Source organism: Miniopterus natalensis, chromosome 15, assembly GCF_054644295.1.
Source record: "Miniopterus natalensis isolate mMinNat1 chromosome 15, mMinNat1.hap1, whole genome shotgun sequence".
Lineage (NCBI taxonomy): Eukaryota > Metazoa > Chordata > Mammalia > Chiroptera > Miniopteridae > Miniopterus > Miniopterus natalensis.
In genome coordinates this window covers 24018316-24036580 of record NC_142095.1, presented here as the reverse complement: position 1 = coordinate 24036580, position 18265 = coordinate 24018316, and the positions used below count along the sequence as shown (strand labels likewise).

Genomic DNA, 18265 nt, shown 5'->3' with positions numbered 1-18265 from the left:
AGTTCTTTCTCTTGACTCAGTCCCTTTAGAAAACTTTATATTGTGTTATTTCTTCATTATTAATTTTAGAATCATGCTTATATGACCAGTATTTATTTGTTTCCATTATGGTTGCAGATTTTACACATCACCAATCTTAGACTTATTGTTTAAAAAATATTAAATTCATGTTAAGAAGAACTGATATAAAGACATTAAGAAAAAGTTAGCCACGCCCAGCTGGGCGTGGCTCAGCGGTTGAGCATCAACCTAGGATCCAGGAGATCTGGGTTCGATTCCCAGTCAGGGCACATGCCCGGGTTGCGGGCTGCAGCCGATCAATGACTCTCTCTCATCATTGATGTTTCTATCTCTCTCTCTCCCCCTCCTTTCCTCTCTCTGAAATCAATAAAGGTATGTTAAAAAAAAAAGAAAAGAAAAGAAAAAGTTAGCGAGGTGATAGTATCATTTGGGCATTAGGAAATAATGATTTTAAGTTTAATAATAAGATATTTTTTAGTTTTACTTAAAAGTATTATTTTATTAGTCCTACTATTATTTTATTAGTCCTAATATTTCCTGGGAAGGAGGAATAAGTGGGTTTACTTCAGGAGCAATTAATATACTTTCAGAGGTTTCCAGTTGCTATTTTTTGATCAAGTAATTGCCCTTGATGTATGCCCTGTGTTTGGCTCTCCCTAAGAATGTTTTCCTTGAGAGATCTTGTTAACATTCCTGCCCTGCCGTTTGTGTTTAGCGTCCCTTCAGATGACCCCGCATTCTGGTGGAGCAATGTCTAAGCCCCTGGTACAGTGGAGGGATGTGCCATAAACAGCAGAAATGTCCGATGGCCTGCTAGGCATCCGGTGTTGGCTCTTCTGTCTTTCCTAACAGGACTGATCTGTAGCATAAGGAGTCTCTTTTCAGTCACGTATGACACCTTATGCCTCAAAACAGTTGATTTTGGGCGTTGGGTTACCACACGCTCTAAGTTTGGTACCTGATCCAGTCGGTGCATTTTATATAGTCGTCCATCTGGTGACGTTTGTTTAGCTGGAATAAAAAAATACTGCCACAGTGATAAATCTGGAGGAGTATTAAGCTTTTTAGTTAATAGTTAACATTGAAGAATTATTAAGAAGACCCCACCCCTTCAGGGGTTACTTGTATAAATTTATTGGATAGTAAAATTTGAATAGTAAAACTTTTTCAAAGTGACATAATCCCGTAGATGCATATTTCAGTTATAGTTACTGAAAAGGCCTAGAAAACGTGTCTGAAAAATTAAAATTCACAGAATAACAAAGACTTCCAAAATTGGGTATTTAGGAAGGGGCACATATAATAAAGCCTGTAACGTGTGCACAGTGGAGTGTCAGTTTTGAAAACTTGTGAAAATTGATTAAAGTTAGTAAGTTGAGTAAACTCAGCCTTCCACTGCTAGGAACATTTTCTGTGATGATTTGATCTTCACAATGAAGTCTTAAAGTGAGCTGGTAAAGAAGGATCCAGACTCCTTCCCCTGTTTTTCAGAGCCTCTGTTCCTTACCTTACTGTCCCTTGGTAGCTTCATCTTTTCCACTGTACGTCTCCTTATATTCTGCATTTCTGCCAATCTGGAATTCCCACTGGGTCCAAACATACTAGGTACCTTAATGACCTTTTGTTTTTTTTAATCCTCACCTGAGGATATTTTTCATTGATTAGAGAGAAAGAGAAAGAAGGAAACATTGATCAGTTGCCTCCCATATGCTTCCCGACCAGGGGTCGAACCTGCAACCCAGGTATGTGCCCGGATTGGGAATCAAACCTGCAACCCTTTGGTGCATGGGACCATGCTCCAACCACCTGAGGCACCCGGCCAGGGCCCTTCATGACCTTTGGTTTTGCCTTTCAATTCTCCAGAGAATTTTGAACCTACCTAATAACACCTGTTACATGCTGCCTTATGTATTTATGGACAAGGCATTCTTCCCAGAATGGGCCATGGAAACTCTGCCTTACTTACTTTCCTTTAGCAGGTGTTCCATAGTTACAGAATTGAAGTTGATATGCATATATATGTCTTTTGGGTCATTTATTTTAAGAACAGTCCCAGCCAGCAGTGCTGATCTTATCCTTGGAGAGCTGTGTACTTGACTGTGTAAAAGAATCCTGCGTGGCCTCACACTCGCCTCTTCTCTCTATTTCCGTGCTGAATCCTCACATTTCTCCTTGTCTCATTCCCACAGACTTCACATCAGAGATCCCATTTGTTCTTTTGACTACAGCTGTTACCAGAGTAAATGATTTATTAATTCACCTTTGTGGCTGGAGCTCCCCGCTTAACTATTAGATATATTGCATAGATGTCTCCTCTGCCTTTTTACCCAGGGCCCATGTTTCTGAAAACTTTAGTGCAATCTTTGATTTGTACTTTTAGTTTCTTCTGCTGTTGCAGTAAATCCTAAGTCACTGTGAAGATACAACATGATTGAGGACAGCAGGTAGAATATCTGGTTTGGGGAAAACATGGTAAATTTGATGTGGGGCATGTTGAGCTCAAAGTACTGATGAGTGGAATGTGGGTCTGGAATTCTGGAAAGGCATAGAAGCAGGATATTAGAAATTGGACATTAACTTCCTAAAGGTGGTGATTGAATAAACAAGAGCATTTGATCCCAGAGGTATTGAGTGTATAGGGAGAAGAAAGCAAAGGGGACAGGGAATGTTTATTTTTAATTAGTCAGTAAAGAAAGAAATAAAACAGAAAGATACGAAGAGAACCCAGAGAATGCTGTGTCATAGAAGCCTGGGAAGAAAATAGTTTCAAGGAGAATCTAGTCTGTAAACATATGTGCCGTGGTCAGTAAGAATGAGGAAACCATTGGGAGGTGTGTGTGTGTGGCGGGGGGTTGAACAAGCAGGTTTAGTAAATCATTAAAGATAGATGTGATATTTGATACTGTGGAAGGTGAGAAAGTGGTGGCAATAAATAGACTACTTTGAAGTTCTGAGAACCCAACAAACTCTAGACATAGGAAGCCTGAAGAAACTAAACCACAACGCATTATAATCACATTGCTCAAAACTAGTGATAAAGAGAAAATCTTAAAAGCATCCAGAAAAACAACAATATGTTAATATATTTAACAGAGGAGCCAAGGAAAGGGTGGCAGCAAATTTCTCATTGGAAGCAATGCAAAGGAGAAGATAGTGAAGTAACATCTTTAAAGTACTGTGAGAGAGAACTAGAACATAGAATTCTATACTCAGGAAAAATGTCTTTCAAAAATAAAGGAGAAATAAAGACTTTTCCAGAAATACAATAGTTAAAGAAAGTCATCACCAGCAAACCCACACTACAAGAAATGTTAAAGGAAATCCTTTAGGAACCAATGATACCACATGGAAATAGGGATTAATACAAAGGAACAAAGGGCACCAGAAATGGTAACTGCATGGGTAATACATAAGATTTTTTTCTTATTATTTAAATTTCTTTAAAAGATAATTGAAAACATTTCAATGCCCATCTCTCAGTAAGTGATCAAATAGAAAATCAGTATGTTGAATGACAGTATCAACCAACTTGATCTAATTAACAATTACAGAATACTCCATTCCAACAACAGCAGAATGCATATTCTTTTCAGATGCACATGGAATATTTACTAAACTAGATCATATACTGGGCCATAAAATAAGTCCATAAATTTAAAAGGATTTATTCATAAAAAGTAGGGTTTTGTGAACACAATAATTAATTCAAGAATCAAAAATAGGAGTCTAGAAAATCCCCAAATATTTAGAAACTAAATAATACACTTCTAGGTTACTTGTGTCAAAGAAGAAAGCAAAAGGGAAATTATAAAGTATTTTAGAATGGAATTAAATACATTTTAAAATTTTGGGGATGATATTCAAGGGGGACATATATTGTATTAAACATCAATATTAGAAAAGAAGAATACTGTAGGAATTGGTGAGGCCTTGACTTAAAGCTTTCTTTACTGTGATTTCCTTTTGGGTGTATTTTGCTAAGTGAAATTTGTTAAAATTTTTTTTGTTAACTAAACTTTTTTCTTAAAGACTTTTTCACAATGAAAAAGAAAAGAAGAAAAGTCTCCAATTAGTGACCTTAGTTTTTACCACCTTAAGAAACTAGAAAAAGAACAATTAAACCCCAAGTAAGTAGCTGAAGGGAAATGGTAAAGATTAGACAGAAGTCAGTGAAATGCGAAACAGAAAAACAATAGAGAAAATCAGTGAAACCAATGTTTAACTCTGTGAGTATATCATTAATGATAAATCTCTTGCCAGACTAAGAAAAAAAAAGTTGCAAATTAACAATATAATGGGGAGGGGAGAATAAAGGGGACACCTGTAATACTTCCAACAATAAAGATAGATTAAAAACAAACAAATACAATACAGTGAATGAGAGGCAATACCATTACAGATTCTTGCAGGTATTAAGTAGTAAAATATGAACAACTCATTACCAATAAATTTAGACACAGACAGATTTTTTGGAAGATAAGAACTTTCAAAGCTCACTCAAGGATTGGATAATCACAATAGCCCTATATCAAAGAAATTGAATATTTAGTTAAAAGCTTAGGTCTATAGTGAATTCTAGGGTTCTGTTGAGTACCTCCAAACATTTCAGGAAGAAATAATATAAACTCTATACAATTTTCAGAAAATTGAGGAAAGAATACTTTCTAATTCATCCTATGAGGTCAGCATTACCTGAAACAACAACAAAGATGAGAAGAAGAGAAAATTGCAGCTCATTATTTCTCATGATGATAGATTCAAAAATTTTAACCTAATGTTTAGCGAATAGAATCCAAAAACATTTTAAAAAACAGTATGACCACATAGGCTTTATCCCAAGAATACAAGTTTACCATTTGAAAATCAAACAGGGCAATTTTCTGTATTAATATACTAAAAAAGAAAAACCAGAAGATCATCTCAATAGATGCAGAAAATTCAAAATTCATTCCTAATAAAAATTGCTAGCAGTCTAGGAATAGAAGAGAACTTAACCTGATAAATAGCATCTACAAAAACCAAAACCGACAGCTAACATCATACTTAATGCTGAAAGACCAAATTCTCTTTACCAGTAACAGAAATGAGGACTCCCACACTCATCACTTCTCTTCAGTATTGTACTTGAGGTTTCAGCCAGTGCACTAAGACAAGAAAAGGAAATAAAAGGCAATCAAAGATTGGATAGGAAAAAGTAACTATTTGTGGATGTGATCATCTATGAAGAAAATTCAATGTGATATACAAAATAGTTACTAGAACTAACAAATGAGTTTATAAAGATTACAAAATCAGTGTACAATGATTAGTTGTATTTCTATACACCGATAATGAAAAATCAGAAATTAAAGTTTCTTTAAAGATTAAAACACAAAAAATATGAAATTGTTAGGAATATATTTGACAAAACGGGAAGACCTATACAATGAAAACTATAAGACATCCTTGAGAGAAATTAAAGATTTATATAAATGGAGAAGTGTACCATGTTTACTGTTTAGAAAACTTAAGATGTTCATTCTCTCCAAGATGATCTATAGATTTAACACAGTCCCAAAGAAAATCTTGCAGGCTTTTTATTTTTTTGGTAGAAATTGACAGTTTATTCTAAAATTCATATGAACATGCAAAAGACCTAGAATAGCCAAAACAGCTTTGAAAACAATGTAGCTGGAGGTCTGATTTCAAATTACAGTAATCAAGTCAGCGTGGTGTTGCATGAACGTAGACAAATAGATCAATAGAAGAAAACAGAGTATCTAGAAATTGACCCACATAAAGTATGGACAACTAATTTGCAACAAAAGTACAAAGGCAATTCAGTGGAGAAAGAGTTATCTTTTAAACACACAGTCCTTGAGCAATTGGATATCCAGCTACAGAAAAATGAACTTTGATCCATACCTTGCTCCATACACAAAAATGAATTCACAATAGACTACACACCAAATGCGAAATCTAAAAGTATAAAACCTCTGGAAGAGTACATAGAAGAAAATCTTGGGGCTTTGCATTAAAGATTTCATAGATAAGACACCAAGGTCTATAAAAAACCAAGTTAGACTTTACCAAAATTTTAAATTTGTGCTTTTTGAAATACAATGTTAAGAGAATACAAAGACAGGTCACACCTGGAGAAAATATTTGCAAATCATATCTGATAAAGGACATATGCAGAATATAAAAAAGAACTCTTAAAACTCAGTAATAAAAAAGCAACCCATTATAAAAATGGGAAAAATATTTGAACAGACACTTCACCAGCAAAGATACACAAATGGCAAATAAGCACGAGAGTATGGTCAACATCATTAGTCATCAGGAAAATGCAAACTGAAACCACAATGAAATACCATCACACACCCGTTAGTATGACTAAAACTGAAAAGACTGAAGTGTTTGCAAGGATCTGGAGGAACAGCAGCTCTCTTACACTGCTGGTAGAAATCTAATATGGTACGTTCACTTTGGAAAACAGTTTGGCTGTCTCTTAAAAAGTTAAACATATATGTACCATATCCAGTCATTTTGCTGGTAGATAAATGAAAGCACATGTCCTTACCAATACTTGTACACAAGTGTTCATAGCAGCTTTATTTTTAGTAACTGAACCTGGAAATAATCCAGATGTCCATCAACAGGTAAATGGATAAACAAATCACTATATTCATACAATGGACTACTTATTCAACAATGAAAAGGAATGAAACTGTTGAAACATGCTGCGCCATGGATGAATCTCAGAATCGTTACCCTGAGTGAAAGAAGCTATGCACAAAAGGAAAAAAAGGCATACAGTTTAAATGATTCCATTTATATATAATTTTAGAAAATACAAACTAATCTATAATGACAGAAAGCAGATGGTTACTTGGGGATGGTAGGAGTGGGAGGAAAGGATTAGAGCAGGAAGAATCTTTTGGAGGAGATGGATGTGTTTATTATCTTAACATGGCAATGGTTTCGGGGGTGTATATGTATGTCAGAACTTACCACGTTGAACACTGTGCAGTTCATTGTATGTCAGCCATATTACAATAAAAATGAAAACTGTCTTTGCTATCTGACCACCTCTGCTAACATCTAAGACTAATTCTTAAATTTGCTGGATCTTAAGACACAGCTAGAATTGTTAAAAAATACCGTGTTTCAGGCTTCAGAACTTTTAGGATAGGACTGGGGAATCTGTACTTTAAACAAACACCCCAGATGATTCTTCTCCTTAGTCAAGCTTGGGAAGCACTTGGCCTAGCCATAGAACACTTTATGCTTTTACTGTGATCAGATGAAATAATTGAAAATTGGGGAAAAATTTTTCTCATCATATGTAGTATACTGAGGTCAGCCTTGCATTATGAATTCCTGAAGTAACAGAATGAAAATCTCTTGGTAGCCCCAACATTAGTTAAGTTACATTATCAGTAAAAAAGAATTTTATTTATGCAATTTTTGACAAGTCACATCAGAATATGTTGCCAGTTGAAAGAAAAAAAAGCTTTATATCCTGTATATTGAGAATCTGTAAAATAACACAGGTTGGGAAAAGAGGAATAAAATGAATAGAATTTGTTATTCTCTAAACGGTCTTTAAATGGACGTAATGTTACTGGACTCAAGGGGTTCAGGGTTGTTGCAAGGTAGTTTTATTTACTATCAGCAGGTAAAGAAGATGGAATTCATATCTAAAACTCTGTGTCTCTGCAGAGAGGCTTGGCCATTGCTTATATATACTATTTGGTCAGTTGCATGTTGATTTCTTCTTTGTAATTGGCTATACTTATCTGGTTGAGTTCCTGTCAGCTCATCCTGTTTACAACTGCATCTGCAAAATACTCTGCCTCATTTTAACATTTGGTAAGAATAGCACAAAGTAAGAACCACCCAGACCTTGAGACCCTTCTAACAGTAGCAGCAGCCTTTTATAAAACTCTGGAAAAAACAACTTGACCTTCTTATCACTCCCTTTCCAGTGACGTCAAACAAAAGGAAATTATAGAATAAGTCTGTCTGAGTTTTAAATGGTTCAGTTATCAGAAGACTTTAGAGAGCAAGTTTTCCATAAATCATCCCTGTGCTATTGGTCTTGATTTTTTTTTAAAGGGTTAGTGAGCCAACATGTAATTAATCATTTGTTGGCTTTTAAGGAAGTGAAATTGCAGTGCACCCTTCGGCTTTATTGTCCTTTTTTGGCACTTATTAGAATTGCAGTTTTTAATGTGAGAACCTTGGGTGAATGCTCAGAGATAATGTGGACAAAACAATGCAAAAGAAGTGATTTTTTTAAAGTCAACTTATAGTCATTGTACTGTTATGGTACCTGTGTGTACTCCAGGTCTCAGATGCCACCAGCATGGTACCTGTGTACACGCCAGGTCTCCGATGCCACCAGCTTGGTACCTATGTACACGTCAGGTCTCAGATGCCACCAGGGTTACTGTGAAAGCCCCTTACAGTCCAAAGTTAGAATGACCCTACCTTGTCAGGATGGGTTACTCTCCCATACACAGTGGCAGTGTCCATTCGTTACCACTCCCCATTGTTTCTTCCTCCACAGTCTGGTTTGGATCTGTTATCCCTTCCCCACAGCGGCTCCAGGGGTGGGAAGTCCCTCCTAACCAGTCTATCATCTCTGGACTCTGTTCTGTGTAGTAAACTTACCTTCCCTATGGAAATTGGACACTATTTTTAAACTTAAGCCTTACATGTACTTATCACTGTCAGTCCTAAAAGTTCATAAAGAGTAAGGTATCGAGGTAGACAAATACCTGTATGTAAGCAAACAGCTTCTTTTAACTTTTATTAATTTGACATGTTTTCATTTTTAAGTGGAATAGAATGTTCCCCTTAAACTAGTAGGCTCTGTCTATATGGAGATTTAAAATCTATACATCCGTCCCCATCAGTTCCCTGTCTCTCCCCACCCTCACCCCCCACCAAAAGCACAGACCTCAAGGATGGGCATTGTTCCTCCCCAATGGTCGCTGTTAATGAAAAGGTTACTGAGTTCCAAAAGGCTGAACTCTTTGGTTTTGGTATTTATTGTAATGCTGGCCTCAAAATGAGTTGAGGAGCGTTTCCTCCTTCCAAAAGAGTTTGTGTAGGGGTGTGCTGTGGATTGAATTGTGTGCCCTGCTCCATCCCCACACAAAATAGGTGAAGTCCTAATCCTCAGTACCTCAGAATGTTACCTTATTTGGAAATAGGATCTTTGCAGATAAAATGTTAAGATGAAGTCATACTCGTTTAGGGTAGACTTTAATCCATTATGAATAGTATCCTTATGAGAAGAGACACTGACATGACATTTGAGGGGAGAATGTCATGTGAGAATAGAGGCAGAGATTGAAATGTTGCAGCTGCAAGTCAGGTAACACCAAGGATCACCAGCAAACCACCAGAAGCTGGGAACAGGCAAGGAAAGACTCAACATCCTATGCACAAAACCTCTCACAGCAAAGAATGACCCATCCCACAGGATCAGGAGGGCTGAGGTTGGGAAACCTGTTCTAGAGTTTACAGTACAGACCTTCAACTTTCAAATAATATGACCCGGCCACGTGTGGCTCAGCGGTTGAGCATCAACCTAGGATCCAGGAGATCAAGGTTTGATTTCTGGTCAGGGCACATGCTCAGGTTGTGGGCTCTATCCCCAGTCTGGGAGTGCAGGAGGTGGCCGATCAATGACTCATCATTGATGTTTCTATCTCTCTCTCTCCTTCTCCCTTTCTCTCTCTGAAATCAGTAAAGATAGATTTTTTTTTTAAATGTTCAAATAATATTATACCACTGCATGTTTAATATAAGCAGCTTACAGTATATTATTTCCACTCATCCCCTTCCACCCTTAGTGCTATTGTGGGCACGCATTGTACTTCTCTGTATGTTATAAACCCCACCATATATGGTTGCTGTTGTTGCTTTAAACAATCCAGTAAGGACATTTTTACATGAGGAAAAAACACCTAGTTGTTACTCATGTTTTCAGCTGTTCACCTTTGTGTAGGTCCAGGTTTCCATCTGGTGTTTTTCTTTCCACGTGAAGAACTGCTCTCGTGTCTTGCAGTGCAGATCAGCTGGTGACATGCTCTCAGCTTTTTTCTGTCTGAAAAACTGTATTTTGCTTTCATTTTTGAAGTATATTTTAGATTGGTATAGTATTCTCCATTAGCAGTTTTTCAGATATTCTCTAAGATATCATTCCATTGTTTTCTTATTTATAAAGATTATGATAAGAAAGCTATTGTTCATTAATGTAAGGCTTTTAAAAAAACCTGTACATTTTAGGGGTATTTCTGGATTATGTTATTGAAAAATAGCAACATAAAATTTAATGCGCTGTGCTTAGATTTTGTAAACAGACCTGTTTTTGTCTTGTGTTTTTTTTCTTTTTTTTTCTTCTTTTTTTTTTCTCCTTCACTCAAAACATTTTTTGAGGCAAGTTATTCTAAGCCTCAAATTCCTCACCTATAAAATCAGGCTGCCCTTATTCTCACAGGTTTGTTGTGAAAATTAAGTGAGATAAAGGATGCACAATGTCTAGAATTCTAAAGGACTCATAAACACGATACCCTGGTACACAGGTATCCTCCGTTGTGCCTCCTTTCTGACCTTGGGGTTCACAGGTGGCAGCAGATCAGTGGGAGTCCCCTCTGTGCGTCCTTCCCAGCCATGTGGCAGTAGCTCTGTGTGGACACATCGCCTGCCCTCCACACGCTCCCCAGGAGCCACACTGTAGCCAGGACGGCCCAGAATGAGCGCTGTTGCCCCTGCTTGTGATTTCTGCTCCTACCAGTGGTTCACATGTTGCTTTTAAATCTCATCTCTTACTCAAGCAAGGTTGGAACGTATTTCCTCAGGTTATATTTACCTGTTAATTTAAAACATTTGAATATAGTAAAAATCCATGACATCTATTTCACATAATTTACATGTTTCACTGTTTCAGGATGCTCTTCTGTCCATTTAGGCTCAAGTTACATTCATTTTCCACTTCTCAATTGTCCATACAAACTGCAGTATTTACAGTAACACATTTCCATATTAGGAAAATTATACTTAACAGTTTTGGGCGGTGGGGCTTATAACCAACAGTAAAAACAATTCTTTCCAATGGATCTAATTACCTTAGAATATCCGTTAATGATATTCATTTCACATTAAAGGATATATCCATTAAAATGCATTTTTTCTGTCCCAGCAAGATAAACTAACTGGGAAGGTAGGTAATATTTTGCTTTCCGTAAGAGTTGGTTGATCTGCTATTTTTGGTTCATACCTGGCCACAGGCAGTGGCACTCTGACAGCTGTTCTAAATACCCCTCCTGTGTTGCTACTCTTTTCCTCAGTGGGCCTTTGGAGTGACGCTGTGGGAGCTCATGACTCTGGGCCAAACGCCCTATGTGGACATCGACCCCTTTGAGATGGCCGCGTACCTGAAAGATGGTTACCGAATAGCCCAGCCTATCAACTGTCCTGATGAACTGTAAGTTTTTCTGAGCTTGAAGACATGGATCTCATTCCTTTTATGATATTGGGATAAAAGAAAAAGAGCCAGGTGTCAAGAGACTTCCCTTTTGAGAATAATGACTCTTCGAACTTGAATTAGACTCCTACAGAGAACCACAAAGTCAGCCAGACTCGTTCACTCTTTAATGCATTTGACATGAGGACGTTTTGCATCGTATATTTGTTGCACATAATCTCATCCAAGAGACTAATGTACATAGTGAGAAAACGCTGAACATTATATGGGTTACTCTGTGTCGAGTGAGGACTGACTGTTAGTTATAGAGCCATAAGGACATACTTAGTTATAAAAAGCCTTTCTCATTGTCATCTCGCCGTGTCATTTGGTGTCAGTTGATGTACAAGGAAGATGTTTTGAGCTAGCAGGTGAGAGAGTCCTGTTTCCTGCTTTGATCACATAGCTAACCTTCCCATGTGATGGAGATTGAGGGGGGCAGGAGGCTAGTCAGGGGTGACTGAGTACACAGGTGAGCGTGATCTCATTCTAGAATCCCCTGAAAGTTTCTCCACTATGACAGAGTGACAGCATTTGCACTGATTTTACTGTAGATCCAAGGTTCCTAGAGCTTAGATAAAGCCTCCTCTTTTTCCAAGTTCTTTCTCTCAGAATGTAAATACAGGATAACACAGGTATTTACATAAAATCTCCGTATTTGCTGATATATTTTGATATGCTCATAAAGAATCGAAATCCACATATAAGATTCACATACCTTGTTTTAGCTTCTTTTCATTTTAGAACTGCCAACAGGTAGTAATACTGACTGATTTTTAAGACATCATCCTTTCCATGCCCACGTGTAGACAGAAAACACAACTGGCATCAAATTGACTAAAAAGTTCGGAGTACTGTATTGTCACTAGCTGAATTTTCTGTCTTTGTTCCTCTACAGGTTTGCTGTGATGGCTTGTTGCTGGGCCTTGGATCCGGAGGAGAGGCCCAAGTTCCAGCAGCTGGTGCAGTGTCTCACAGAGTTCCATGCAGCCCTGGGGGCCTATGTTTGACTCTCCTCTCACATCCCATAGCATCCAGGCAGAAGGTGCCATCTGGCTCACTCAGAGCCAGGCATGGGCGCTCCATCCATCCCGTGACACCAGCAGAAGCACATTTGTCTTCCAGAACACCGTGCCTTAGGAACGCATTAGAATCTGAACTTTTTAAGACAGACTTAATAATGTGGAATATTTTCTAGATATCACTTTTATTAGGTTGAACTGAAAGGGTTTTTGTAAATTTTTTGGCCAAAAAATTTTAAAACATAGTTACTTTGGACTAGGGGTACATTCTTACAAAATAAATAAACAGTTTTTAAAATTGTTTAAACACTTGGAATAGCTCTCTTAGTGCCAACTGCTTTTTATTTTTTGACTTCATCAAGGTAAAATATAGGTGATTTACCTTTAAAGTTTTTAAATATTTTTCACTAGTCTGGGGAATGGTTTGTCTTCAAGATACAGTACTTTTTCTTAGGAAAAGGAAAACAGCACAAAAAGATGTCTGGTTTGCCTCATACAGGATAAGGCAGTATTGGAGGAAGAAAACTTAAAAGCTAGAATAAAAAAAAAAAGAAATTAAAAAATACTTATTAGAAACAGAAACTGCCCTTTCGTGGAAAGTTGTTTTTGTTTTTTTAATGAAAAGGAGTTCTGTTTTTTTTTATTTTTGAGGAAGTAGGAGTTGAGTTCATCGAAACATCTTAAATTTGGCAGAAATTAGCTTTTCCGTGAGCCAGATGTGGGTTTGGGTCAGGTCAGTAGTAAAGAATGGTGAATTTATTTATTTTTACTCTCTGGAAAAGGTGATAATACAATTTCAGAAAGTGAAATCACGTTTCTAAGGTTAAGAATCCCTTTTTGCACCTAGAATAGTGCTATGCACAGAGTGGGTGCTTGAGTTGTGGGTTAAAAAATGTAAACTGGTAAATTTTGTGCTTATCTTCAAGGCTGGCTTAAGTATAAAATTGTTTTTTAAAACACTTGAAAAATTAAAGGATTTGTTTTATATTATGGCAGTATTGACAGTATCATTCCTAATCAATGATTGGTTGTGTCTGGTAGGTCTTTGAACATGCAGCAGGTAGATATACCATGTTTTATTTCATGGATGTTTTGCTCGGGCTCCCCACCCCTAATACAATTACAGCTAACTCTATCCAGCCTCTAGGTTCCAATAAAAAGGTGGAATTATGATTGCAAAGAAGTATTACAGCAATGACCCCAGAACTGTTACATTAGGGGTATGTGTGTACTGATGCTTGGTTATAGTTGGCCTAATGCAGAGTTGAATGGGCCCCTTGGATAGTTGGGCCTGAAGGTGCCCCACCCCTGCTCCCATCCTCATAGGTGTACAAGGGAGGATGCATAGCAGTTGGAGACTTTTGCTTTTGTTAAAGAAGCTTTATGAATTAGCAGCACATCTGGAAAAATAGTTCACACAGTACATGCTCTGCCACACGCAGGCCAAGAGCATGATTTTTCTTTGTGCTACTTACTAACACTGGTTCTTTGGTTTTATGAAGTACTCAGCCCCACGAATGGCTGGTTTTTACAGAGCTCTTTGAACTGTTTGTAAGTTACAGATGTTTTCATTCACAGCCTGCAATCTTAGAAGGCATTCAATTAACAAATATTGTTTAGCACTAACTGGTATTATGCACAACTCGAGCGTCCCTTCCAACATTCAGTGCATTCTTTTTTTGTGTTCAGGTTAGTGCATTGTTTAGAAATCTCAGTTCTACATACAAGGTCAGTTCAAAAGAAAAGGTACTGACATCTGACTTCTATCCCAAATTAGCAAGTAGTAAGAGTTGCTCTCCATTAGCTGGGCTGTGTGGTGCTTTTAACCTTATCATCTTGTGATTGTAAGCTGTTTTATGTATGTATATTTTATAGTAGGTGGTTTAAGAGTTTAAATAGATTTTTCTTGCTGAGCTGCTTGGAGGCATTGACATGGGAAGAAAAGACCGGTTATAAGATTTTCATGGCTGATCATCTTCCAGTTGTTTTGTCATAGATTGTGAGTATTACTGAGCAGGCTTTGCATAAAATGATATTTTTATAGGAAAGAAATAAATTCACAAAGCACTGATATAATATTATAAGCTGACTCTAGTCACCTAGAGCTGTAATATATTCTGTCCTTTCATTTAACACCTCTATTATAAGAATGTTTTATTTGTGGAAGCAAGGAGCAGTGGGCTTTTTAGTCAGTATATGTGTATTAAGTGCCCATGTATATTTGGCTCTCAGGATATGCAGGGAGCAAGACAGATGAGGTTCTTCCCTTTCTAGGTCTTACATTCAGGGTAGGAGAAGCAGATAATGAACATAAGATTTTGGTAAGTGCAATAAAAAAAAGTAGAGTGGTGGTATAGAGAATAACTTTAGATTAGTATTTAGCCAGGCTTCTCTGAGCAGGTAGCACTTGAGCTGAGATCTGAATGACAAGAAAGCAGCTATGAGAAGGCATAATTGCAGAGCCTTAAAGCAGGCACGAGCTGGCCTCCAGCTCGGCCCTTCCTGTAGCCTCCAGCTGCTGCTGCTGGAAGAAGAGAACAGAGGTTGGGGTGGCTGGAGTGTAGGTGGGGAAAGGGGGGTTCCAGATGAGGTCTGGGAGACATGAAAATGGACAGCAAGGCCCTGGAAGCAACGGGACACATATTTTATTCTACATACAGTGGAATTTCAAGGGTTTTTTGCAATAAGGGATTGATTGATATATGATTTATCATTTAAAAAAGATTATGCCAACTCATTTATGAAAATTGCATTTTTGGGAGGCAAAGATGGAAGAAATGAGGCTTTTAAGAATCTGTCGCATAGTTTAGGGGAAAAAAGACGGTGGTTTGGGAGATTGGAAGGACAGACTGGAGATGTTTTGAAGGTAATAGACAGGGCCTGGATCCATGGGATGTTGAGGTGGGGTGGAGAAGGAAAGAGAGTGATGAGACTGATGAGTTTGTTTGCAGCTTGAGCATCTGACTATATCGCTAAACTATGTAGGGAGATGGAAAAACTCTCGGAGGAACAGGATTTTGCTGTGGCAGGGGAATCAGTAACTTGTAGGCTATGTTTGAGTTGCCAATTGATCATCTAAATGGAGTCGATAAATGAGAGTCTGGATCTCAGGAAGGAGGTCTCATTGAACATATAAATGTAGGAGTGTAACATAGACACTGTATTTAAAGCCGTGGTACTGGAAGAACTTGCTTCAGGATATGGTATAGATGGACAGGAGGTCCTAGGGCTGAGTCCTAAGCACGCCAACATTTAATGGTCTGGCGACGGAAGAAGAGATGACTAAAAAAGACTGAGAAGAAGCCACTGTTGTTGGAAAAAGCAGCAATGAAAACAGGAAGATGAGAGGTCATGGAAGCCCAGGGAAGAAACGTTTCCAAATGAAGAGAGAAGCCTCTGTGGGACTTGGTGTTTTGGAGGGTTCAGTATTGGCAAAACTAGCAGGGATCGGAGCAAGCTGAAGTGTGAACACAGGTGGGAAGGTCAAGGTCCTTCTGTAGTCAGCACTGCTGGAAAGTTTCACTGGAAATGGGAGTGGTAACTAGAGAAGATCAAAAAAGTTTTTTGGGTTTTTTTGGTCAGGGGTGGGGGACAGGGAGGAGAACGTGTGTTTTTCCAGGTGAAGGTAGGGGTACCAGAGAATGTTTCTTTCACAGGCTAATGGGAATTGTCCAGTAGAGGGAGAAAAATCCGTTTGGAGTATGGGACACCCCTCTTGCCATTTGGTCCATAAACACGAAAGCCTCTCCACTCCACCCCCCAGTCCCTTTGGTTGTGGAAAAGGTTATGTTTGTAATGGGGAACTAATGTGAGGGTGAGGGGAGGTGGTATGCCAAACTTTAAACATCCCCACTGCATGGAAATCTGTTGAGTTGACTAACCTAGAAGCTGGGACCCATCACAGTGTCTTGCTGGCTGCCATCTTTTGCCCCACTGCCTCTGTAACTGCTTAACTGGCCTTGGCCCTTAACCCATCCGTTCAGCCTCTGCCAGAGTAGCGCTTCCCAGAGGCACTGTCCCTGCATGGCCCCTTCAGCAGTTTCCCAAAGCCTTCAGGGTGGAGCTGAGAACTCCAGGTGCACAGTCTCCGCTCGTCTTTGCAGTTTCACCTCCTGCTTCTCCACCCGCTCCCACTTCTGCCCAAGCACGTCATGCTGTTGCATGTGTTCTTTCTCATGTGCTGCTGCTCTTAGAGTGTTAGAGTGCTGCGCTTTTCACTAGACAGCCCCGGCGCCCAGGAGGCCCTGACACTGTACCCTGCTCCTGCAGGAGCTTTTCAGCCTTGCTCCCTGGGTTTGCACTCTGACAGAGGTAAGACGGGGCACATATATTTATTTTAACCACTTGGCTGTGAATTCTTTGAGGATAGGAACTTGTGTTGCACTAAGGGCTCAATCTCCATTGCTTAATTGGCACTTGACATGTGGTAGGGTTGAATATTTAATGAATTGATGAGTAAAAATAAATTTACGTAAGAGAGCAATTAGGGAGGCTTAAGAGAAAAAATGCTCATTCCTTTAAAGCATTATCTTATACTTAAAATATTGTGTTCTATCACCAGTGTGGTATTTATATTCAAATTTGAAGAGTTTAAGTTTTATGTAATATAAACTAATAAGGCATGAAATAAAAGCAGATGGAAGACCATACCCTCCCCACCCCCATCCTCATTCCCAACACCCTTCTTACTTAATTTTCTTGCTTTTTCTTTGGTCATAGGAACAATTTGCCTGATTGCAAATTCTGCTTCATACATCTCTACAAGGCCAACTTTATTTGGAGTTGTACACGATGTAATTCATTGGCTTTGGAAGATTGTTTTCCAGGTGTTCTTTTCCCATGCCCCTCACCCCAACGCCATACAATAAAAAGGAGGTGATAGAATTTATGGGGCTAAAAAAGAAAAATTTAAACAGTTGCTTACTAATGATTTTTGTTTCCACATTCATTTTTTGCCTTTAATATTTCAGGATAACATTAACCTAATTTTCTGGGACACAAGAACATCTTGCATAAGTGTATTGAGTACAGTCATGTGCCGCTTAACCGATGGAATACCTTCTGGGAAAAGTGTCATTAGGTGATTCTGTCGTTGTGCAAACATCATAGGGCTTGTGCTGTACTTTTAAATGACTGGCAGCACTGTAGGCTTGTTTACACCAGCATCACCACAAACACATGAGTAATGTGTTGTGTTGTGTACAACCTTAGGAAAGCTGCTGTATCACTAGGCGATGGGAATTTTTCAGCTCCATTATGCTCTTATGGGACCATGTTGTATAAGCTGTCTGTCGTTGAGAGAAATGTTATGCCACACGTGACTGTATGTACAATCTATATGTAAGTGGGCTTCTGATTTCTTTCTGAGAGGGACTTTCCTTAAGTAATTCAGGCTAACCAGGTCTAGAGGGCTTAATGGAAGATGTCCTAACCCTTCAAAGAACAGATGTTAAAAACTTATATTTTAGCCCTGGCTGGTGTGGCTCAGTTTTTACAGTGTTGGCCTGCGCACCAAAGGGTCGAGGGTTCAATTCCTGGTCAAGGGCACTTACCTGGGCTGCATGTTTGATCCCCTGCCCCAGTTGGGGTGCATGCAGGAGGCAACCAATTGATGTTCCTCTCTCTCTCTCCCCCCCTCCTCTCCTTTTCCCTCCCTTCCACTCTCTCTAAAAAAAGGGGAAAAAATCAATGGAAAAATACC

The 18265-nt window shown here is 38.5% G+C and overlaps 1 protein-coding gene across 2 annotated transcripts in view; it reads left to right on the top strand.

Moving 5' to 3' along the window:
• The window catches only part of RYK (receptor like tyrosine kinase), a 69479-nt gene extending 56599 nt beyond the window's left edge, over positions 1-12880 (top strand). For both annotated transcript variants that reach the window (XM_087824941.1, XM_087824940.1), the window contains exons 14-15: positions 11367-11503; positions 12441-12880. In XM_087824941.1, the coding sequence (XP_087681067.1) occupies positions 11367-11503; positions 12441-12552 (249 nt within the window). In that variant the 3' untranslated portion in view covers positions 12553-12880. The remainder of the gene's footprint in view (positions 1-11366; positions 11504-12440) is intronic.
• Positions 12881-18265: the final 5385 nt, after the last annotated feature.